Source organism: Diorhabda sublineata, chromosome 1 (genome assembly GCF_026230105.1).
Source record: "Diorhabda sublineata isolate icDioSubl1.1 chromosome 1, icDioSubl1.1, whole genome shotgun sequence".
In the NCBI taxonomy this organism is placed as follows: Eukaryota; Metazoa; Arthropoda; class Insecta; order Coleoptera; family Chrysomelidae; genus Diorhabda; species Diorhabda sublineata.
Window position 1 is genome coordinate 13,257,323 of NC_079474.1, and position 26,891 is coordinate 13,284,213.

At 33.7% G+C, this 26,891-nt stretch overlaps 1 protein-coding gene across 1 annotated transcript; it reads right to left on the minus strand.

The window, feature by feature from the left end:
- Positions 1-605: 605 nt before the first annotated feature.
- LOC130445795 (homeobox protein DBX1) lies at positions 606-26,891 on the minus strand. The gene is made up of 4 exons (XM_056781677.1): positions 26,462-26,891; positions 12,412-12,591; positions 6,621-6,844; positions 606-911 (listed from the first exon to the last, which is right to left on the minus strand). Exons 1-4 carry the CDS (start codon positions 26,889-26,891, stop codon positions 606-608), a joined length of 1,140 nt encoding a protein of 379 aa, XP_056637655.1.

A 26,891-nucleotide genomic window follows, 5' to 3' on the forward strand; every position in this document is an offset into this window, starting at 1 on the left:
TGAAGGAGGTTCAAAATAAATAGTTCCAGATGTTACGAGTATGAAATTGGAAAGTTCCAATGGGGTAAAAGTGTATAAATGGTTGCGAGGATTACGTACATGTGATGGTTTACTCAATAAGTTTTTTGATATGAATTAAAACAAAAATCATTTATAATATTTTATTTATACATTAATATCTTCGAAATTATATATTTACAATAATTTGCAATAATAATTACAGAGTATCTAAGGGGATTTTTATTTCTACCATTATTATTTACAAAAAAATATTTACTCGTGATTGTGCTGAGTGTAGAAGTTTTTTTTGACAATTATCGATATGAAAAGAGCATAAAATTTAAAATATTTCAAACTATGGCGGTGACTTTGTTTTTTGGTTGTAGAAAATGGAAAAATCATCGTTTTCTCCTAAAAATTTCTGATTTTGTTCAGTCCAAAAAGAAATGATAACATTTAAATTTGATTTTGAAAATTGTGAAACTGTTATAGTACATATTTTTGTAAATCATCCTTTCAAATAAACAATTTTATAATACATAAAATGAAGCTATCAGATTGAATCTTTTCTATGGATTCGATTCCAGTTTTTTCCTAATAACAAATCAAGTGACGTTTATCTCTTCGTCGCTGTCATTTGAACTTTCGTAATCCATTCCGTCGTACATTTGATAGTTGACAGTTGACGTATGAACGACGTTACTCATTGGTTCAATCGGCGAACCGGCTGGCGAAATATCTTGTATATCGCTAAGGTCTAGTTTGGGTTTGTCACCGTCAGCGTCGCTGAGATCCGGATGTGGATTATTTTTATTGGGGAGGGTTTGTTCGCGGGAACCACCGGCGGCCAGAAGTTCTCTTTCTTTGGAATTGCGCCATTTCATACGCCGATTTTGGAACCAAATTTTCACCTGAAATAAATCGATAAATTTTACTAATTTCTAATCAAAAGTACGGCCAATTCAAATATCATTACAGAATAATCTCAATATTTTCTATAATTTTATAAATGTTCCTGATCTAAAACAAGTGAAAACTGGGAAAATGCAGTACATTGAAGAAATATTAGATACTGATGAAATTAACAAAAGTCGCCATTTGTTCCTATAAGTGAAACAAGCAGTGTATCTTTCTCTCTCTCCTCCGAGCGCTTCAGTTAGTAGTTTGAAGCATGCGCAATATAGATAAAGTGTCTCGAACGAGCGAGAAAATGAATATTGTCGGAGCTATAACGTAGGGACGTTTTTTCCCATATCAAGTGTCCATTTAGGAGTATTACTTATATGAATCAACTGTCTTGACTGTTCTTTCGTTGTATAAACGTAGTGGTTACTTTCTTTTCCTCTTCTTTCTTTTTCTTTTGTCTTTCAGTCTCTACCATCCACAACAAACCTTTCTCAACATGACGTTCTCATCCAAACCACAAAGAACTTAGAAGGATTTATTAATTCTTGCGCTGACGCTTACGTTCGCGTTCGCGTTAGGAATTAAGATGGATTTGTGAGCTCTGAAGTTCGCGCCCGTGCTGACGCTCTCGTAGGCTCATACTTCGTGATCTGTTGAATTTATGTTGAACGCCAATCCAGGCGCGAGCGTAAAAGTTTATAAACCGACCTTTAGCTGCATGAACAATAAAACTATGTAAAAAGCTTGTTCCGCTCCAGTTGATTTCCAAATTTTTTCTTTGAAACTGTTAGAAACAAAGCTCGTACTATATTCTAATCGAAAATGTCGTTCTTTGAAAATTCAATTTAATCCCATTGATCTGTAAATAATTAGACACACGCCGTGTGTGTTTAGAAGCACACACACACACACACACACACCCCGTTTGGTGTTTACACTTCAATCGTTATCGATTTTTTTCCCATTCTCAATTCCTTTTCGGCGCTTTGTGCAATGCATAAATCACACGCAGCTGCATTATATTAAAAACAGTAACTTTTTAGGTCAATGAATGTATAAACAACCTTTTAATGAAACGTTTTAACACGAAACCCTCTTAAATAAAATAATGTGCATTCAAGAAGTTTAACACCCGAAAGGAACTTACAGAGATGCTGGACGAATCTGACAGAACAATATTCGAAATTAAATAAGAGAAATGCATAAATCATTTACGATATCCCTTGTATAGTATATCAAAACGTTAAGGCGTGAATTTCCTTAACCGGAAAACCCGGATATATCTATATAGTGAGAAAGAGAGAAAGGAGGAAAAACAGTTTTCCCATTAAACAATCAAGGTTTATCGCAATCATAATTAAACGACATTATATTAGATTTAATCTCAAAGGAACTGATTTAAACGAGTATTTAAGAGCTCTGTTTGGGGTTGAAAATACCTCGTCCCCTTCCCTTTCAACTTAATAAATCGTACTAGGCGGGCCGTCGAGGAAGATTATGTAAGAATCTCTACCAATAAGCGACGACAAATCCCCACTCTCTTCCTACAAATGCCTTTCGTCGCTTCTCTCAGGGATGAATCGACCACCCCTTGTGAGAGAACGAAAAACTCGAACCTTTCCGTCCGACTCGTTGCTGTGAATTTTCGAGGTAGAATATTTCTTTTTTTTTTTTTTGGTTTGTCCCGACAATTGATCTGTGTACCACGCTAACTTCCTCGGAAAACGCTTTATCTTACGAAATCATTTCATCAAGATTTATTTTCTTTTTGATTTCGGGTGTATGTCTTTAATTACGCGTTCTTAAGGCAAAGAGATTTTTATCTGAATTTTTACATTATTTTACTATAATTAGCCCAAAAAACTTAGAATTCAATACATCACAATATGTAAATAAACAAACTCGTTTCACTATCGAAAATATTCACAGTTTTTCTAGGTAATTTCCTTCACTAATTACATATTTTTGCAACGTCTTCGCAAGTTTTTTGATGCCGATATCCAAGAAGAGACACCTCGGACAGCTATGTACACACAAACTCTTCTATCTCGTCGTAGGAGTCAAATTCATTGGTCCAAACATGTAATAGTCGCAGAATGATAAGTCCGGATTGTAGAGGGGACGTTCTAGCTCTGAGATGCGCGGTATGAAGGCGCGGTTATCCTGGAGAAGAATGGCACTTCGCCGATCCTTTTTCTTTCCTCCTCCACTCCGACTCCGGATGATAGACTCTAGGTACCCCACTAATACTAATGCCAAGTGCGATTTAAATTTATCCTACGGTCCTTCAAAATGTGTGTTCTACGTCAAACTGTCAAAAATTGCCCTGACATTACGTATTCTTATCACAGCAATGCAAACTGTCAGTTATGACGCCGTGCTTAGCACCCACAGCCACCCTATTCGCTAGATCTATCGTTATTCGACTTTTTTCTTATCCACCAAATCACAAACGCAAAATAAAGGCTCGTCTGTGTGTGTAATGAACTCATCAGGGTTTTGACTGTTTTCTTTTATTTACCTGATCGGTTTTGTGATGAATTTTAGTTACGTAGAAGGGTTTCGGTCCAAAGAATACCATTAACGCAGCTTGTTTGACTATTTCCTATGCTTTTCGTTCACTCCTGTATCAATATCCACGTCGCCAAATTTTCAAAGTTCCTTTTTTTGGATTCCGTTTCTGTTATAAATTTATTGATGTTTTAACTGCATGCAATTCAGTTTATCCTCTCTGATATACCTGGTACACGTTTTAGGGAAAACCAACACACGTACAAGCACCTAGACGAGACGTTTCAAATCGAAGAGAAATTCATTCTCTCTGGGGACAGAGAAGATAGCAGTTCTCGAACGCCTAGGTGGCTGCGGAGCTGAGCCACTCCTTGAGATTTAGGCACGCGCGACTATTCTAAAGTGTTTTATCAAGAAATAACGATACATCATTCAAAATTCATAAATATATTTCCAAGTCAATGATTTAGTATCGTCATTATAGTTTTCCTTCCACTATAACTGACAATATTTCTTGGTTTATGTTGTAAATATCCACAGGTTCCTTTTTGTGTTGTTTCGTTCTGTATTTTTCATTTTCGAAATCGTTTCTATTGATTTTTTTCGTTTATACATATTTTTTGCTGATTCTCTTCCATTCATCCTGTAGGTCTTCTTCGTACTATTTGTTAAATTTTGCTATCCATTTTCGTTGTTTTTTTCTCATTTCTTCATAATTTACGACGGTTATCTCGTTATTTTCATCTCTATTATTGCTGAATCTTCCTCGTTCTTCCTCTAAGTCCTCTTTATACTGTTTTTTTCTGAACTTCTTCATAATCTACGTCGTTTATTTCGTTATTTCGCTCTCATTCATTATATATTTCTCATTCTTCATCTACGTCTTCTTTGTAGTGTTTTTTTTTCATTTTGTTTTACAGTCCTTTTGTTTTTTTTTATTTCTTCATAATTTACGACGGTTATCTCGTTATTTTCATCTCTAATATTGCTGCATTTTCCTCTTTCTTCCTCTAGCTCCTCTTTATACTGTTTTTATTCTGAATTTCTTCATAATTTACGTCGTTTATTTTGTGTTTTTTGCTCTCATTCATTATATATTTCTCATTCTTCATCTACGTCTTCTTTGTAGTGTTTATTTTTTCATTTTGTTTCACAGTCCCTTTGTTTTTTTATTATTTCTTCATAATTTACTAATGTTATCTCGTTATTTTCATCTCTATTATTGCTGAATTTTCCTCGTGCTTCCTCTAGGTACCCTTTAAACTGTATTTTTTCTAATTTTCTTCATAATTTACGTCGTTTATTTCGTTTTTTTTGCTCTCATTCATTATATATTTCTCATTCTTCATCTACGTCTTCTTTGTAGTGTTTTTTTTTTCATTTTGTTTTACAGTCCTTTTGTTTTTTTTATTTCTTCATAATTTACGACGGTTATCTCGTTATTTTCATCTCTATTATTGCTGAATCTTCCTCTTTCTTCCTCTAGTTCCTCTTTATACTGTTTTTATTCTGAATTTCTTCATAATTTACGTCGTTTATTTTGTGTTTTTTGCTCTCATTCATTATATATTTCTCATTCTTCATCTACGTCTTCTTTGTAGTGTTTTTTTTTCATTTTGTTTTACAGTCCTTTTGTTTTTTATATTTCTTCATAATTTACGACGGTTATCTCGTTATTTTCATCTCTATTATTGCTGAATTTTCCTCGTTCTTCCTCTATATCATCTTTATACTATTTTGTTTTTTGAATTTCCTCATATTTTATACCGTTTATATCGTTTTCTTTATCTCATTCTTTGCTGAATATTCTTCATTCTTCTTCTAGGGACAGTATGTAGTTTTTTTTCAATTTCTCATTTTCTTCTCATCTTCATCTTCATGTGTTTCTGCTTATTTTTATTAATTAAAATAAAAAAAAAGAAATAAGTAAATAGCCCCGGAAACGAAATAATAAGTCATTGTACTACAACCGATGTTTTTGATCGATGGCACATCAACAGAGAAACCGACTCCTAATAGATTCTTTCCCCTCAGTCAAAAGTCTCGGCTATTATATTATCCTCTGCGTTAGATCTGCAACATATGTTTTTGATAGCGCTCTTAACAAGGGGTAGTTCTATCTCCATTTAAAAACACGACGTTTACGGATGCGAATATTTACTTGCAGTCACCCTCCTAACCGCACACAAACACACACGCACACAGAAAATGTGTATCGGTTTGAATGTTTGGATTCAGTCTTGAAAATCGGATTATCGGTATATGTTTACGTTTTTTCTTCTAGTTTGGAGTGGAATTATTTCCTTGATTATCGATTAATCATTTCCTTTTTTAAATTTAATACATTTCTAAATGTCCGTTAGATTATCAGCGTTTTCGTAGTGGGATTGTGGCAAAATTAAACACCAAAATTTTTTATATTTTACTTGACGATAATTTCTATCGAGGGTCAATTTGAATATTGAATGTTGGTGTTCGGTGTTTAATTTTACTACATTCTCACTACGAAAACGCTTATGAGTGTCATGAAAACCTTGTAGACTGACACATAGATGGCGCGCTATTAGCATTAAATCTATACGTATATAAATTTAACGGCTATCCTACAAATAGTTTGTGTATTATAAAATTTTGAGTGAAGTAACTTTTATCTGTTTGAAAAAATGGCCAAAAAGGAATTTCTTGTATTTTTTTTTTGGCAGATTACTATTGAAGGCAATATTTTTGCCCCAGAAGAATCAACGGTTGTTTACGAAATGAGCTCCAAGGACGATGTATGCAGTGGACACTCCAAAAATCGGCTGGCAAGTGATTCACAAAATAATTTACAAAAATGTGAGAGCCAAATATCTCCCGAAGATTTGGGGCTTAAACATACTTTGTACTCAGTACAGGTCTTGTTTTTAAGATGCAGATAGATAAATTGCGATGTTTAATAGACTATAAAAAGGCATTCGATCGAATCAACCATGGAAAAATTAAGGAGAAACAGGAATAAAAAGTAAAGAGCCGAGATTTTTGAATCTGTATATGCCAAGCAAACATGAACATCATGTTTAAGACTCTGGTTCAATAAATCATCAACTCTTCCACATTACTAGATTGCAATGTTGATAACCAAAATTCTTCACGGGAGATATGCGTCGACTTATCACAAAGAATCGTTTTATATCGAAATTACGTGTGTTTCATTCATAACTAACCTGACTATCTTTTAATCCTAACTTTTCGGCAAGTTTCTTCCTGTCTGGTTTCGAGATATATTTTTGTATTTGAAACCGCCTCTCGAGTCCTTTTCGTTGTAAATCGCTGAACACGGCACGCCTCATCATACCTCTTCGGGGCTTCCCCCGACCGCTGTGCGCCCATGGAAACGAACCGGGTAAAGGAAAAACAGCCGAATGGTTACCGGATATAGGTGTGGATACTGAAATAAATCGACAAAATTTATTATTATACGTAAGTTCGGTGGTTTACCTTAATTTGCGCTCTTTATCAATACATTAAAAATTCGTATGACTTAATTTACTACATTCATATTTGACTCTATGTTTTAAATTTTAAAATACACATTGAGATGCATAATACTTTATCAGAGAATATATTATACAGGGTGAGCAACTAAGAAAGACCGTCGGCCATATATCCGGAATGGATTATATTTAATTTAAAATTAAATTTAAAAAAGGGAATTTTTTTAGAATTCATCCAATTCAGTGGCACTTTTTAAACAATGATCAAATTCCTAAATAAATTCGGCGCATTTTTTATTCAACAACTTTTAATCTATCTCTTAAAATAAGACGTGGGGGAGAGTGGGAACTTTGTTATGAGAAAATGCTTGTAAGTGTTCTGTTTAAACCATTTTTTATAAATTTGTTTTTGTTTGGAAGATATTATGTCCATCAATACACATTGAGATGCATAATTATTTATCAGAGAATATATTATACGGGGTGAGCAACTAAGAAAGATCGTCGGCCATATATACAGAATGGATTATATTTAATTTAACATAAAATTTAAAAAAGCGAAATTTTTTAGAATTTGCCCAATCAGTGGCACTTTTTATATAATAATCAAATTCTTCAACAAATTTGACAAATTTTTTATTCAACAACTTTTAATCTATCTCTTAAAATAAGACGTGGGGGAGAGTGGGAACTTTGTTATGAGAAAATGCTTGTAAGTGTTCTGTTTAAACCATTTTTTATAAATTTGTTGTTGTTTGGAAGATATTACGTCCATCAATACACATTGAGATGCATAATTATTTATCAGAGAATATATTATACCGGGTGAGCAACTAAGAAAGATCGTCGGCCATATATCCGGAATGGATTATATTTAATTTAAAATTAAATTTAAAAAAGGGAATTTTTTTAGAATTCATCCAATTCAGTGGCACTTTTTATGCAATAATCAAATTCTTCAACAAATTTGACGCATTTTTTATTCAACAACTTTTAATCTATCTCTTAAAATAAGACGTGGGGGAGAGTGGGAACTTTGTTATGAGAAAATGCTTGTAAGTGTTCTGTTTAAACCATTTTTTATAAATTTGTTGTTGTTTGGAAGATATTATGTCCAGCAATACACATTGATATGCATAATTATTTATCAGAGAACATATTATACCGGGTGAGCAACTAAGAAAGATCGTCGGCCATATATCCGGAATGGATTATATTTAATTTAAAATTAAATTTAAAAAAGGGAATTTTTTTAGAATTCATCCAATTCAGTGGCACTTTTTATGCAATAATCAAATTCTTCAACAAATTTGACGCATTTTTTATTGAACAACTTTTAATATATCTCTTAAAATAAGACGTGGGGGAGAGTGGGAACTTTGTTATGAGAAAATGCTTGTAAGTGTTCTGTTTAAACCATTTTTTATAAATTTGTTGTTGTTTGGAAGATATTATGTCCAGCAATACACATTGATATGCATAATTATTTATCAGAGAATATATTATACCGGGTGAGCAACTAAGAAAGATCGTCGGCCATATATCCGGAATGGATTATATTTAATTTAAAATTAAATTTAAAAAAGGGAATTTTTTTAGAATTCATCCAATTCAGTGGCACTTTTTATGCAATAATCAAATTCTTCAATAAATTCGGCGCATTTTTTATTGAACAACTTTTAATCTATCTCTTAAAATAAGACGTGGGGGAGAGTGGGAACTTTGTTATGAGAAAATGCTTGTAAGTGTTCTGTTTAAACCATTTTTTATAAATTTGTTGTTGTTTGGAAGATATTACGTCCATCAATACACATTGAGATGCATAATTATTTATCAGAGAATATATTATACCGGGTGAGCAACTAAGAAAGATCGTCGGCCATATATCCGGAATGGATTATATTTAATTTAAAATTAAATTTAAAAAAGGGAATTTTTTTAGAATTCATCCAATTCAGTGGCACTTTTTATGCAATAATCAAATTCTTCAACAAATTTGACGCATTTTTTATTCAACAACTTTTAATCTATCTCTTAAAATAAGACGTGGGGGAGAGTGGGAACTTTGTTATGAGAAAATGCTTGTAAGTGTTCTGTTTAAACCATTTTTTATAAATTTGTTGTTGTTTGGAAGATATGTCCAGCAATACACATTGATATGCATAATTATTTATCAGAGAACATATTATACCGGGTGAGCAACTAAGAAAGATCGTCGGCCATATATCCGGAATGGATTATATTTAATTTAAAATTAAATTTAAAAAAGGGAATTTTTTTAGAATTCATCCAATTCAGTGGCACTTTTTATGCAATAATCAAATTCTTCAACAAATTTGACGCATTTTTTATTGAACAACTTTTAATCTATCTCTTAAAATAAGACGTGGGGGAGAGTGGGAACTTTGTTATGAGAAAATGCTTGTAAGTGTTCTGTTTAAACCATTTTTTATAAATTTGTTGTTGTTTGGAAGATATTATGTCCAGCAATACACATTGATATGCATAATTATTTATCAGAGAACATATTATACCGGGTGAGCAACTAAGAAAGATCGTCGGCCATATATCCGGAATGGATTATATTTAATTTAAAATTAAATTTAAAAAAGAGAATTTTTTTAGAATTTGCCCAATTCAGTGGCACTTTTTATACAATAATCAAATTCTTCAACAAATTTGACGCATTTTTTATTGAACAACTTTTAATATATCTCTTAAAATAAGACGTGGGGGAGAGTGGGAACTTTGTTATGAGAAAATGCTTGTAAGTGTTCTGTTTAAACCATTTTTTATAAATTTGTTGTTGTTTGGAAGATATTATGTCCAGCAATACACATTGATATGCATAATTATTTATCAGAGAACATATTATACCGGGTGAGCAACTAAGAAAGATCGTCGGCCATATATCCGGAATGGATTATATTTAATTTAAAATTAAATTTAAAAAAGAGAATTTTTTTAGAATTTGCCCAATTCAGTGGCACTTTTTATACAATAATCAAATTCTTCAATAAATTCGGCGCATTTTTTATTGAACAACTTTTAATCTATCTCTTAAAATAAGACGTGGGGGAGAGTGGGAACTTTGTTATGAGAAAATGCTTGTAAGTGTTCTGTTTAAACCATTTTTTATAAATTTGTTGTTGTTTGGAAGATATTATGTCCAGCAATACACATTGATATGCATAATTATTTATCAGAGAACATATTATACCGGGTGAGCAACTAAGAAAGATCGTCGGCCATATATCCGGAATGGATTATATTTAATTTAAAATTAAATTTAAAAAAGAGAATTTTTTTAGAATTTGCCCAATTCAGTGGCACTTTTTATACAATAATCAAATTCTTCAATAAATTTGACGCATTTTTTATTGAACAACTTTTAATCTATCTCTTAAAATAAGACGTGGGGGAGAGTGGGAACTTTGTTATGAGAACATGCTTATAAGTCCCGTTCTATTTAGCCCATTTTTTATAAATTTGTTGTTGTTTGGAAGATATTATGTCCAGCAATACACATTGAGATGCATAATTATTTATCAGAGAATATATTATACCGGGTGAGCAGCTAAGAAAGATCGTCGGCCATATATCCGGAATGGATTATATTTAATTTAAAATTAAATTTAAAAAAGGGAATTTTTTTAGAATTTGCCCAATTCAGTGGCACTTTTTAAACAATGATCAAATTCCTAAATAAATTCGGCGCATTTTTTATTGAACAACTTTTAATGTATCTCTTAAAATAAGACGTGGGGGAGAGTGGGAACTTTGTTATGAGAAAATGCTTGTAAGTGTTCTGTTTAAACCATTTTTTATAAATTTGTTGTTGTTTGGAAGATATTATGTCCATCAATACACATTGAGATGCATAATTATTTATCAGAGAATATATTATACCGGGTGAGCAGCTAAGAAAGATCGTCGGCCATATATCCGGAATGGATTATATTTAATTTAATATAAAATTTAAAAAAGCGAAATTTTTTAGAATTTACCCAATTCAGTGGCACTTTTTATACAAAAGTCAAATTCTTCAACAAATTTGACGCATTTTTTATTCAACAATTTTTAATGTATCTCTTAAAATAAGACGTGGGGGAGAGTGAGAACTTTGTTATGAGAAAATGCTTGTAAGTCCCGTTCTTTTTAACCCGTTTTTTATACTAGATGGCGTTGTTATTTTGATGTTAGATTGGATTATTACAACTGGCTGTTGTTAAATTTGATACACGACGATTCTGAAATACTTCCATGAATTTAATGAACAGATGAGACTGCATTTTATAGTAATGGTATAATAAATTGCTATAATACGCACTATTGGTCCGAATCGTATCCAGGTTGAATGGCAAAGGGTCTTAAATATAGGTCTGAGTCAAAAAATGAGCTTCCACTGAGACCTGATACTCACATAGAAGAATCTATTTCTGAAACTGGTCATTGAACCAATATAAGACAGCAAATCTTGATCTTACGGAATTGATAGCAGCACTCTAGTTCTAGTATCTCCTTAAGACATAAACCTCGTGCGCAAAAAAAGTAGAAAGGCATCTTGTAGAAGTAGAAAAGCTGCTCTGTCCTCGGTTATAACTTCGTCATCTTATAAAAATGATCTCATTGAAACAAATAAGAAGAAAATTGGAAAATAAAGTAAAAAAAAAAACCAAGACCAGGGACACTGAATAAAGTGAAGGTCCAGAAGATATCCAAGCTAATTCAGATAATGAACCAGACGCCCCAATAGGAAGAGAAACTCCTGCCGATGCAGCGTGTATGCTTTGTTAGATACTTTTCCCGGAAATGTGTAATCCCTGGGCACATAGTGACTGTGCTGGGCCAGAGTTTGACACATGGATTTGTGATTTCTTTAATTATATTAACTAATTTCTTCTAGCTACCAAAGAAATTTGAACTCTTATAAGAGATAAACATTTATTAAAGGCGCAATAAATCGAAAAAAGATTAAAACGAAGCATATCCTTGCTTCATACAATTGTATCTGCAGCCTTCAAGCTGAACGGTACGGTTAATCAGCATAACTGAGTGTACTGGAACGACCAGAATCCTCACGTCTACAATTGAAGAAGAATCAAACTTGCCTGGGATGTTTCGTGGGTCTGTACATTTTTGATGGTCACGTGACGGGCCAAATTGATCTGAAAACGCTCGGAGATTTTCGTGGGCAAATGAATAACGATCCAACACTCGCGAACATCGCGAACTCGCGAATGTTCATTTTGGAGAATGGATAGGGAGAAGAGGATTAGTTGAGTGGACCGCACGTTCACGTGAACTGATATCCTGTGATTTAATTTAACGAAGCACATATTGAAAGAACTCCAATTGCTAGTACACAGTTCCAAAATCGGAAAGACTATCAGAAAAATATAAAGTAATACGTTTTATAAATTTGGTGCATTACTTTACTAATTTAGATATTATTTACGGCGAAATATGAATGTAGAAAAGCATCTCTTTCGAAAATTATTCACGATATAAATTGACTTACCTGTTAAATAAGGTTGCGGCCTACAGTGCGCTGCTAGTAATAGGTGAGGATTAAAATGCGGTGGTCTACTCGCAACAGGTTTAGCTATCGAAGTTGAATGATTGTTGAGGTAGGTCGAGAGGCCTAATAAACTAGGTGGACCCGTCGGCGCCGCTGTTGTCGTAACGTGCACTAAATTATCTGCCGACAAACGAAAATTTTTTGTTAAATTGAAGAACATCATCGACACAAAGCACACACTTGTCAATTGTCATTTGAATTACGAGAATTTTTTATTTTGATTCGACATTCACGTGCGTATTTATTGTTTACAAGAAATATTGATGTTTGGAAAACTCTAGGAGGTGTTAGCGATGGAAAGAAATAAAGAAAATAATGTTGTTTATAATTCAAGATAAATCATGCGTATTGGGCTCGATGGTGTTGCTTTGGAATGAGAGGATGTTAATGAAGCTTTATTTATGTTGAACCACGACGTGATTAGATCTGAACTACTACGTTTTTTAAGCAATTAGAGATGATCATCTGCCCTCAATATCTTCAGGAATCCAATCGTCAAATACCAAAACTTTGCGGCCGCTTAAAAAGTCACAGATTAAGAAGAAAATGACAATTATCTTCATACAAAGACTACAACACACAATCAAAGTCTGAAGAAAATCAGGATTTCCTAGAATATTCCAGGTTCTTTTTCCACAAAGATTTAGTGAAATAAATGTAGACCAAACAAACCTCTACGCGGGACAAAAATATTTATTTATTTATGTGATTTTGGTTGCTGAAAATTCTTGCAGGAAGTTTAAGATGTGATAGATTTGAAGCGGAACTTCGAAATTTATATTTGAATGGTAATACGGATTTATCAGCTTCTTTTTAAAGGCTGTATAAGTTGCGTCTGCTGCTAGACAGTTTGGGCGAATTATTTCAAAAACGATAAAAGCATGATTCCGTACCATGGAAAGCATTACGCCAAACAATGTATCAAGGGAAAACCCACAAGATTTGGCTACAAAAATTGGGCTATATGTGACACACTGAAAACACGCGCGCGCGACTAAAGGTAAACTGTTTATCTTCGGTCTCTGAAGACGATAACTTGGTTATCGAAACGCGCGTTATACAGTGTAATTGTGAGTGTTGGTGTAGTGGTAGTGTAAACAGTGTGTTCACCATGAACATCACCAACGGTTCCAGAAATTCCAGCTTAGTATATGTGCCAGTACTGGTTACATGGCGGCTTGTAGTTTGTACAATGGGTGAAGCTGTGTCTAGAAAGACAGCTCCAAGTGACATAAAAATATACTTTGACAATTTTTTCGCCTCGTTGATATCTGCGAGAGTTGGGCTACTATGCGATTGGCACAATAAGGGCTAACCGTGTTACGAACTGCCCCCTAAAAAATGTCAATCAGTTCAAGAGGGAAGAATGGGGTTACAGCGATTACAGGATGTCTGACTATGTATTTTTTTGTCGCTGAACCTCTAGTGTACGAAGATGGTTCCAGAAGTACCTGGTCTGACCTAAAGATGGTCGTAGTTTGAGAAATTTCACCGTATTAGAAAGTACTATGCCATACAGCATATGTTTCAAGTTTGAAGACGCCACGTTGTTTATTATTTGTTTGGCAATCATAAATTTGTAAACATGGAAAAAATTAGTCATCATTATGTGATAGAATTCACTCTGGATGAGATTGCTCCTTCGATATCAACAGTAAAATATTGGGTAGCAAAGTTTAGACGAGACCGTACGATCTGCAAAGACCAGTAACGCAGAGGTCGACCAAATGAGGTGACGACTCCTTAAATGTCGAAGAAAATCTACTGGATGATCGTCGACTAAAAGGGGGCGAGCTAGGGGACATAGTAGGCATTTCAAAAAGTGCGGTACATCGTAATTTAACTGAAGATGACATGAAAAAGCGTTTGCTCACAATGAAACGAAAACAGCGTCGTGAAGATGTTTCCATCGAGTGTTTGACTATGTTTGACAGAAATAAAGTCAAATTTTTATGTCGCTTCGTAACGTGGGTCCATCACTTTACACCGGACACAAAAGAACAATCAAAACAATGGACTGAAAAGGGTGAACCAGCTCCAAAGAAGACAAAGACCATTCCATTTGCAAGCGTCGGTTTTTTGAGGTGCGCGTGGAATAATTTTCATTGACTTTTTTGAGAAAATGAAGAATCTTTCAACAGCGAGTGTTATGCGATCTTATTGCAGCGTTTTGGCGAAGAAATCCAGCAAAAATGGCCGCGTTTGGTTAAGAAGAAAGTGTTGTTTCATAAAGAAAATGCACCAGCTCACACATCCAATATTGCACAAGCCAAAATTAATGAATTAAAGTTTGAATGGCTACTTCATGCACTCTATTCGCCAGATTTAGCCCTGGTGGATTATTTTCTGTTTCCAACCTTGAAAAAAAGATTTTCCAACAATGAAGAGGCGATGTCGACGACATAAATATATTTTTTTCGAAAATTTTTTTGTTTTCTTTGTTGGGCCAGGTGCTTTTGGGACATAAAGTTAATAAATTTAAATAGATGCGTGGTTTTCTTTTAAGTCAATCCTTAATTTGATCACAATTGTCCTTTATTTATCATAGTAACAGAATTAAGTACTATAACAAACTTTATGTACAGGGTCTTTCATGACTGATTCGATATGTATATGGGAAAGTACTAGGACTAGTGTTATAAAAATTTGCTTGCATGGGTTTTCCGAAATGCTCGTTTCAACTAAAATAATTTCAGTTTTCTGAAACTTCCGGTTATACTCAAATTTCGTTATTTTAAACGGAATGCACATTTTCGAAATTTTTGGACACATGCAGCCCTCCACTAAAAAAATATTTCCCAGTTTAAGTGAGTCAGGTTTAAATATTTTTGGGATTTGGACAAATAACACTTTCAGCTAATCAAACAAGAAAATATAGGGTGTTCAGAAAATGGTGCCGAATTTCGCTATCTAAATATTCATATATTAACGGTTTTTGTAGAAACTTGAATGGTTGAAAGGTTTTGAATTGTCAACCAATATCGAATAACAAAAGTTAACGTATCAAAAATTAAAATACTTTAGTTAATTAAAAAATTTAAAAGCACTAAAAATTAAACTAAAGTAAATGTTCGAAATGGTTGTTCCCAAGATCAAGTTTCTAATTAATTTGAGATATATGAATTTACTAACTAACTAATCCCTTAATTTAATTAAATGGTAAAGAGAAAAATGAGGGTTTTGAATAAATTAAATTTTCGAAGTTTTTAGACAGCGAAATTCGGCACCATTTTCTGGACACCCTATATAAATTTTTGTCAAGTTTTTCACAGATTTCGAAAGTTATAAGTGTTATTTTTCAAAATCCCAAAAATATTAGACCTGACTCACTTAAACTTGGAAATATAATTTTTTTAGTGGAGGGCGGCATGTATCCAAAAATTTCGAAAATGTGAAATAATTAAAATATGGTGGACTTTAGGCATACTATGCCTTATATAAAGTTATATCGAAATTTTGCGTAGATTCCAAAACTTTAACAGAAACCATAACATTCCGTTAAAAATAACGAAGTTTGAAAATACCCGGAAGTTTCAAAAAACTGAAATTATTTTAGCACTAGTCCCAATACTTTCCCATATGCATAACGATTCAGTTCGTCGTGAAAGACCCTGTATTAATGGATTAAACTTCTGAAATCCTAATTTCTACTGAATTATTATTTGACAAACACAAATTTAAATCACGTAAAATCAGAGATAAATAATTATGTTTACATTGTTCTAACGTAATATTATTAAGTTGTCTGCAACAGGGTGGCGTTGGGACGCCCGTCGGGAAAGTGCCAAGTTGAACCGTCGGCTGCACCGGAGGAGCAAATGATGTCACACACTTCAACACCTTCGTCAAGTGTACGCGCCCTTCCCAAGACCGTTACCATAGTTACAGTGACGTTTCAAGTTGCTTCAACTGTACGAATATTTTCCCAAATTCTACTGTTGATGATTTATTTGCTAGATAAATGTCTTGTGTTATGAAAAGAGAAACACAATATGATCAATGTAAAACTACTACAGGGTTGTCAAAAAATCAGTATATGACAAATGCGTTATTTTGTTGTGTCGATAGAAGAAATTTTTGTAAATTAGGACATTGTAAATAGAAAGACGTTAAATCGTCAAAAAACTGTTAAAATTTGTACACAAAAGCTTGTAACAACTAAAAAACTAACTTAAAAATAACTAAATAAAGATACAAATACAATAAAATTTCAATATACGGAAGTAGAAGGCAATTTCCAGTAAATATATCAGGAATATATTGGAATCAGGAAGAATATGTTACAATTTGATTTCAATTGGCAAGTGATTGTGCATTTTTTTGTATTGTAAAATATTGAGCCTTTATCTGAATTATTCTGAACGTGTAGGTATATTTTTTTCTATAGTTCCTAAGTGCATAGCCATGCAACGATCGTTAAAAAATTGGAGAAGCATGCTTACCAATTAGGCAAAGGGATTCAAAGAAAGAAATTCACTAAATATGTGGCTCATAATGATATGTCAACCAAGAATTATTTTAGATTATTGAAGAAAGTAGACAAAAGCTTGTAAAAACTGAAAAGCAAACATAAACATAATTAAATAAAGATTAAACAAATAAAATAACATTTCAATATACAGAAGAAAATAATAATGAGTAGCAAAATAATATGCAGCATGCATGGAACTGAATATAATTATTAAAATAGAAATCGTTAACAAAGTAGAAGGTACTGTCCAGTAAGTTTGCCCTCAAATTATTGCCAAATGCGGGAAAAGATTATATCGATTCGATTTCAATTGGCAAGTGATTGTGCATTTTTTTTGCATTGTAAAATATTGAGCCCTCAACTAATTCTGAACGTGGAATTAGACAAACGGATTCAATGAAAAAAGAAACAGTCAGAATTTTCAATCATTTAAAATCTCTGCAATCAGCCCTTAGTTCGAAAATATCCAACAGATCTCTTTTGTAGTTTGAAGATTCTCTCAAATTGAGAAGGGCACATCCGAGATGCGACTCAATAAGAGCATAATAAACTGTTAAAGTGGTGGATAAGTTCAGTTCTTTGGAAAATAAATCTCAGCGCAAAACAGGAGGAACTTAATTAAGGCGACAATCTGCAGCTACCATTTCAAGGAATTGTCCACAACAAGCCTTGAGAATTTTACAGACTTAACGACCTAAATGGTGGTTGCAATGTATTTTTATATGATAAAATTTTGATTGTAGAATGTCCTATGAAGTGCGGTGATACCAGGGTTGCTACAAGAGAAACTGGTAACACTGATGTCTACATAGACAATGTTGTTTATAAACAGAACAAACAACATAGAGCCTAGTATCGAGCCTTGTAGCACTCCACATTCTATTGGCTTGCAAGAAGGCATCGTTGTATCAACCCTTACAAGGAGGCGTAGTCGCTTGTTTTATCTTCGTTATCCTTGCCTCCAATCCTTCTTCAAGGTTGTTGCTCCACCTTTTTCTGGGTCTGCCGGTACTCCTTCGGCCCAATGCGAATTTATCTCGCGCCATCTTGACCAGTCTGTTGTGTGTTCATTCCATTCTTTCTTTCTTGATAGAACCCATTCGTTGACGTCATCTATTTTGCACAATCTTCTGATGTTCTCACTTCTTTCCTTGTCCTTGTTCCAGTACGGTTTTCCCGGCTATACTGCGTAGCACTTTTATATCTGCTGTTTCCATCATTCTTTTGGTTTTCGCTGTTTCTGGCCGTGTCTCTGCGGTGTAAGTCATTATGGGTCTTATATATTCTCGATTTGGCTTCTATTCCAATATCTCGCCGTGAGGTTTCGTTCAAACATGCTGCTATTCTTAAGGCTTTAGTTGTTTGATCTCTTACAACGTTCTCTACGTCTCCAAATCCTAAAATCTCGAAACGTGCTTTGAAAAATCTGATCATTACTGGTAAATAGTCAAGCTGATATAATTACGAGGGCTGCTACTTAATTGCTGAGATATGGCAACACTGATGTGAATATGTCAAATTTGATATTTTCATAATAAATTTTGTCGTCAGCTCAAAGTAGTTATCAAAATAATGCTGTTTGTAGTAGACTGTAAATTGGTTCTTTCAATATGATGATGAATCTCTTTTTAGTAGTTTGACTTGGTCTTATGTGATTTTTTCTCATTTCCACGCCTGACATCTCATAGAGGAAAATTCCAAGGGTACAAGCTTGGCCCAGGCTTGGCCCAACTATGTAGAACTCTGAGCCAAGCTTGTAAGCCAGGCTTGGCCCAGTCTTGGTAAAACTCTAGAGTGATAACGACGGGCTAGGCTTGGTCTCCAAGGCTGGTCATGCTTAAATGCCAGGACTGAGCCAACCTTAACTGCCAGGACAGAAATACCAAGACATATTCGTCACTTTTTCTTCTTTATCTTTATTAATTTTTGATTCAATATGATTTTTTTGATTTTAATAGTAAACAAACATAAATTTTCATATTTAATCTTACTCTTACAGTAATTAACAACATGATAATATCAAATAATTAGTTAAATAAAAATATTCACAATTCCAAATCTCCAAATTTTGATTAACAAACGCTTATAAATTGCACAATTCCAACACCACTATCGTTAAACTCACTCACAGAGCTGATGTACTCACTTAAATTATTCAATCTTTGTCCGTTCACATTTGAGTTAGTTTTTTTTTTCTCTATTCAAAGCACGTCATCTTTGAACTCGAAGATACGCATCAGACGTGGTTACTTTTAGTAGTAATAAATAATAAAAAATGTGATGTGATAAGAAACACACACATTGAATAAACTAAAGATCGAATTGACCAGATCCATAATAAAAAAAAGTATGGCTGCCGACGGGGTGTTGGGCGAAAAACTCGAGACACGCCGGATGTGACCAAACAGCCGAATCTTGGGTTAACCAGGATTGGCCCAACCTTGGCCCAAGTCTGGATTTTCAACGAATGGCCAAGGCTGGGATATCCAGGCTTGGCCCAAGCTTGGTAATCATTGGTATGACCGAAGCTGGGTTAGGTAGCCTGGCCCACGCATTGGCAAAACAGGTACGCCGAACCTAGGCTTCCCAGGACTGGCTCAGGCTTGGCCCTTTTGTCAACTTTGGGGTTTTTTGAATGGGATGAGAAATGTTTAGTAAAAAAATTGAAAATAAATAGATTTATGTAGTTTATTTTAGTCCGTGAGTTATTAGAATGTCTTACTAGCTTGACATGATTCAAGACAACGTGCAATGCAATGGAAAAAGCATTAATGATGAAAAGAATGCGCCAGCTGATTGTTTGTTACAAGATCTCGCAACATTATGGGTTTGGTGCAATTCCATGGAGAAATGAGTTTCTGATCTGTTGATCTTACGTCTCATGCCAAGGATGTCTTATTTATCTTACGTTCTATTTTCCATCATGTCAAGAGGTCTCTTTATATACGAAATATTCTTTCATAGCATAAAAGATTATCAGTGAATTGGTCTGTTTAGCTGTACGTGTTGAAAACACAAAGTCAATAACAATTAATCGGTGAAATATCAATGGGCAGTTTGCAGTTAAAACGTTTTTAAAAACAATCCCGCGGAGAATGAGAAAATTTCCCTAACACATTCCCTGATTTATACGATACCTCGACACCGTCGTCGTCGGCATCTGAATAGAATAAAATAAAATTCCGTACGGATGCAAGTCAATTTATTCCCGAATTTAGCATTCGGAATGGCGCGTTTGAATTAATACGTGCGAAATGCGGCGGCAGGTTTTTTCGACAGGCCGAAGCCGAAAAGCCGCCGCCAGAGGAAAAGATTTAGTCGAGAGCGGCGGGATTTGAACCCTTAGGGCGTTTCGACTTAGAGACCGTTACAGTTTAAGCAGTAGATAAGTGCCGCCGCAGCTGACGCACGCCGGAATCAACCCCCTCGTAACTCGGACGAGCATTTCCGTCGAGCGGACAATTTAGCCTTGTTGTTTATTGATGGTGAAAAGTTTTCTCGAAAAGGTTTTTGTGACGTCGCCATCGTCTTAATTTTCTTATCTCGAACGTGACTTTCATTGGATTACAAGATTTAGAGTATTGTGAAAAACAGACTTGTAAATATTGTCTCGTGTTCATTTTTTAAAAATTATTTCTTACAGTAATTGTTCAAACTTTGTCCTCCTGTTCACTATGCGACAAAGACAAGAAAAGTAAGATCTGGTTACCTAGCTGGCCACTACATTAATCTACGTCTTCTAATCCATTTTCTTCCGAATGGGTTCTTCTTCTACCTTCCACATTATGTTACGACACCCCATACTATTTATTTAGGAGTCACTCTTTCTCAGGACAGGGAAGCGAATAGATTTCGAAAGCTTAGACGCTTCTACGCTGCTCTTAGAGATTAGGCATGCGCGGCTAATTTTAATTTCACCTTTTTTATGTATATGTAAGTTTTAAGTAGTTCTGGAACTTTGATTATTGATCTGTCTCTTTCAGTTAGTGTGGACAAACTTGATCTAGATTGGTTGTGGTTCACTCGTAGGTCTGAGGCAACTGTTCATTATGCAAAAGTCGTTGTGGGAGCTTTTGGAAAGCGAGCTGACTCGATACTGATTCAGTTAAAAAAAATGCGTGTAATCATAGTGTATTGTTTCATAAAGTGCAAATATTTGAATTGAAACAAACAATTCGCACGAGTGAGAGACATTTCTTTTGCAAACTGGTATTGTAAGTTTCACCAAGTTACAAAAAAACGTCCAAAATCGAAAACACCGATAATAGTAAAGATTTCTGAAGTTGAAACTATTTATAGTGAAACGTAGCCGTCTTTATTGTAACTTAGCCGTAGCCAGAGGTTCTTTGGGGTTTTTCTTAGAGTATCTATGGTAGGAGTAGGGAAAAATTGTAAAACAAAACATCAAATAACCGATATTAACAAGCGTACCTTAGTTAAAAATATGGATATATAAAAATTGTCTTTGTTCGCGAAGGCTTTTCGAAAATTATGATCTGAAGTCTAGTAAATCATCTATGGGCTAAGTGTGGATCAAATTTAAAACATGATCTGATTTTTATTCCTTAAATCTTCCATGATATTTGTTTAGGTATATACAGGAGTGAAGGTTTTTAGATGAGGTTTTTGAAAACACATTTGATATCATTCGCAAGCTGGACTATGATTCCTGAAGAGATTTCTTTGAAGTGTTGATCTGCAATTTCGTTTCAATTGTTTCTAAACGTCAAAATTTATCTTTCTTTTAAAAAAAAAAACAGAAGAGACCTAAAATCAAGAACGTTTAGATGCATTAATGTAAATATAGGTTTTCAACCTGAATCCTCAAAGAATCATGTTGAAAACAAATCGTGGTAACTTACTAACCCCGTGATTACCAAAGGGATCCAAATGGAACGACATGGGTCCATGGGACACTCCAAGGGATTTCTCAGCGATTATTACTTGTTTTCAAACTCGTCGCAGGTAGAATACCTCGATGAAGATATTCAGAAATACGAGAATCGTCTCAGAAGAAAAAAATATATTTATTTTTCAGCGTAATCTCCTTCAAGATCCATACACCTTTTACCAGCGATGTTCAATAAGTTCGATATCCTTTTTATAATAGGAATCGTCAAGCTCTTCAAAATGGCCATTAAGTAACACATCACGTCTACATCGTTGGAAAATCTTTGACCACCGAATCATTTTTTCAAGTCTGGGAATAGAAAATAGTCCGAGGGGGGCTGGCAACTACCGTCATCTATAGGTCAGACCAGGTAGCTCTGGGACTATCCTCTTATGTTCAAGATTTGGTTGCTTGATGATTTTGAAATCAGATATTCTGTCAATAGAAATACCACAATCGATCATAAATCCGTTTGTTGAAACGGCACAATCAATTAACGCTTAATTGAAAATTTGTTCAATGGATTTTATTTTTAAATATCAAGCAATCAATTCCAACTTTTTTTTTAGAAAACTATTAATTCGTCGTTGAAACTCGATCTAATCATTTTTTCGAGATGTGGTAATTGGTAGTGATGTAGCTCCACCGGATTCAGAAGCATTTTGAAAATGGTGTATGAAACAAAAAAGTTTGGGAACCCATGTCCTAGCCCGTCTCTGATACGTTTCAACGGGCATTAACCAACCAATAATATTCACACGCCCATGACAAATCCCCGAAATACATTTATTTTTAATATGTACGCCCATTTTTCCTTTTTTTTATCGCGGGATATAAGAAAAAAAAATCACCGAAGGCATTAAAAAAACAACGATCATGTTATGTATTATTGAATGATATTGTTGAATTTATTGCGTTGAAAAGAACAGTCGCAAAGGGACTTATGAAAACACAATGTATCTATGAAGCTAATAAAAATGCCCTTTTGTTGGTGCGTTTCTTAAATCCTTACTGTAAATATACGAGGGATTAACACGAAAAAAAAAACATTGTGAACCCGCAATACAATGGTTTGTTGAACATTGTGAATAGATAGATACATAATGGGATGTTTTGATAAGGTGTTTTGGAATAAAGGAAGAGAAACTCTCTTCTATTTAAGTTTTTGATCATTTAAAATAATAAGTGGTAGTTTATATAATATTTATTTTTTGTTTCTGTCATTTTTTATTTGACGTGTTCATCTCTAAATGTTCAATATCATAAAATGTGACCCGATTGAAAAATTTGGGAAATCTGATTGGCCGACGGCTGTATTTATTCATTTTGCACACACGTCGATGATTACCGATATCTACATTTCCACACAACAGCATTTATTTTGTGTTTTACCAAATGTCATTTTAAATTTGACTTTTGAACCGTTGACAAGTGACAGAGATTGAAAAAATTATACAACTGTCAACACGGAAACGAACAAACGGTATATCAATTTGAAAATTTGGGAAATTTGATTGGATCACGGCTGTGTATTTTTATTTTGCACACAGGTCGATGATTACCGATATCTACATTTCCACACAACAGCATTCATTTTGTGCTTTGCCGAATGATATTTTAAATTTGACATTTGAACCGTTGACAAGTGACAGAGATTGGAAAAATTATACAACTGTCAACACGGAAAGGAACGAACCGTATACCAATTTGAAAAGTTTAGGAAATCTGATTGGCCGTCGGCTGTGTATTTTTATTTTGCACACAGGTCGATGATTACCGATATCTACATTTCCACACAATAACATTCATTTTGTGCTTTGCCGAATGACATTTTAAAGTTGACTTTTGAACCGTTGACAAGTGAACGAACGAACCGTATACCAATTTGAAAAGTTTGGGAAATGTGATTGGCCGTTGGCTGTGTATTTTTATTTTGCATACAAGTCGATGATTACCGATATCTATATTTCCATACAACAGCATTTATTTTATGCTTCACTAAATGTCATTTTACATTTGAACCGTTGACAAGTGACAGAGATTGAAAAAATTATAGAACTGTCAACACTGAAACGAACGAACGACATAGTTGTGTGAAAATTAGGCAAATCTGATTAGCCGACGGCTGTGTATTTTCATCTCGTACACAGGTCGATGATTACCGATATCTACATTTCCACACAACAGCATTTATTTTGTGCTACACTAAATGTCATTTTACATTTGACATTTGAACCGTTGACAAGTGACAGAGATTGAAAAAATTATAGAACTGTCAACACTGAAACGAACGAACGACATAGTTGTGTGAAAATTAGGCAAATCTGATTGGCCGTTGGCTGTGTATTTTTATTTTGCACACAAGTCGATGATTCCCGATATCTACATTTCCACACAACAGCATTTATTTTGTGCTTCACTAAATGTCATTTTAAATTTGACTTTTGAACCCTTGACAAGTGACAGATCGAATTTGAGAAAATTATAGCAATTTCTTTAAGTTGAGAGATGAGTAGAAGAAGAAGTAGAAGAAATGAGTACCGCTGGGTTTTCTGTGATCAACACGTGTTGAAAATTCGATATCACACTCGTTGGCTCAAATTTGCAAACTCGTGTGAAAACTTTCATTTTCAATACTTGTTGTACACTAAACTATTTCAAAATACGCAGATTATATAGAGTGTTTGATATAAATTTAGTACATATTGTAGAATCTGACATTATGCGAGTGATCTATACTCTATTATATGAAAAAATAAAATGGGACGTCACTTGGCCAAATCTTAGAACTTCATTATAACCGGACAGGGCCGGCTTCATGTCGGGGACGAGGTCTTAATACTATTAAAACATACTTTCTAAAATTCTTTCAGCTCAGTTTAGGGTAGTACTTATCATCTCGTCCTTAGTCTACTGTCTGAAATTATTTTCTTAAGAAAAATGCACTTTCTTTCTTTCAAATGATTTTCTGTATGAAATTTTTGTTTCCTCTTCTTTAATAACTATGCAAATCGTTGATTTCCCAATACCAAGCATAGGCGTAGTGCAAATTTCACTGTGGTTTTAACATTTTACATAAATGTTTATCTCTAAATAATTTGAAACAATTATATATTAATGTTTTTTCATTAACTGTTGAAAGATCGATTTTTAGGCCTTTACAGATTTCTCCAGATTTTCCATAATCTCACTAGAATTTACAATAAATTGCACACTGTAGCTGGCAAGTTGCAAGTTGCAAGCTAAACTGTATTTTCGATGGAATTTTTCAAGAAGATATTTTTGGAATCAAAATTTCTAGCTTTTATTGTCAAATAGATAGTTATTGGAAAAAATCTTATGATGCAGCTATGTAATCTTCAATACACACGACCAGTCTAAACCTTTTTCTAATGTTTGTACAGCTTATAGTTATAAAAGACTAATAACAGAGCGAAAACTTGTTTTAGCTTAGGAACATTTTTGAGAATTTTAGGAAATATTCAGATTATTCTTCATCAATATTTGATATTAAAATTTAAAAAGTAAATTTTCCATATTCGAAACCGGGACCTCCATTTTGAAGGTACGGAACATTAACTCTGAGCTGTCAGTAACATTAATGTGTTTGACATATATCTGTTTCTTAACGTATCATGGTTTGTGAAATAAGTTTAAATTGAAATAGCCTCAACTGTCAACATTTCTGTGTTTTGATATTTTATCTAAAATTATGTTTGACATCCAACTAAAAATGAAAGTTCCTTTTCTTTAGCACCATCAGAAATTATAGGAACTTGTGAAGTTGCCTAATTTATTCATTGCCGGAAAAGTCAAGGAATTTTTGAAAATATTGACATTATATTTTATTAATATTTAAAATGACCGGACTATATTTCAGATTAGTAAGTTTTATTACTTACTCGTACATAAAAATAGACTAGAGTATGGAAGGTCACAATTTCAATCCTTATTAATGAATCATTAATCAATATTTTCAGATGCTTTCTTCATTTAGCTGTCAATAAAAATCGGTTTTCATAATTTTATCGTGTAAAACACTTCTACATATTCTCAATTTAGTTCTGCACACAAAAAAAATTGAAAAAAAGTAAATTTTCCGAAACAAGATTCGAAACCGGAACCTCCATTTTGAAGGCACGGAACATTAACTCTGAGCTGTCAGTAACATTAATGTGTTTGACGTATATCTGTTTCTTAACGTATCATGGTTTGTGAAATAAGTTATAAATCGAAATAGCTTCAACTGTCAAAATTTCTGTATTTTGATATTTTATGTAAAATTAGGTTTAAAAATCAACTAAAAATTGACATAGAAAATGAAAGTTCCTTTCATTTTCCTTCACCAAAAATTAGAGGAGCTGCTGAAGTTTCCTAATCAAATTTCTTATACGATTATTATAATTTTCGATAACTATGTACTATGTTTAATAAATTTGGTGAATATTTGTAAAAATAAAATAATAATATAACAAAATTCTCCAACAAAAATATTTAGTAGTTCGCGTATAATGAGTTATTATTCACTCGCTAGCAATCGAGGCAGTAAACTCCGCCTCGTGAATAATAACTTCCATTAGACACTAGTGAATAATGTACTATTTAACAATAGCTCGTAGAATACTCACCATTATTGTTATTACTATTTCTTTGTTGCGTTTTATCATCACCCAAAATGGCACTTACACTAAACTTCAATACCGGTTTAGAATCTTTAACACCTTCACTTAATCTACATTGAATAAAATTACAGTCTAATCTTCCACAGTTCGAACATAACCTATTTCTCAAACAACTATTAAACCTCAAGAAAACGTCATTTTTTTCAGCTTGTAAACTACCCGAAGATATAGGCGATAATCTGTCGTCGTCATCCTCGATTTTGTTTTGGTGGGAATTTTTGAATTCTTCTGAATCTTTACTAGTTTCTAAATTCTCAGGAGATAATTTACCGTTGGACAAGAGGTTTTCCATCGAAAAAGAATTTTGATTGTTGTTTATACTTTTCAACATCTTTTCTCGATGGCTGGTCAAAAATTGTAACGTACTTTGATACAT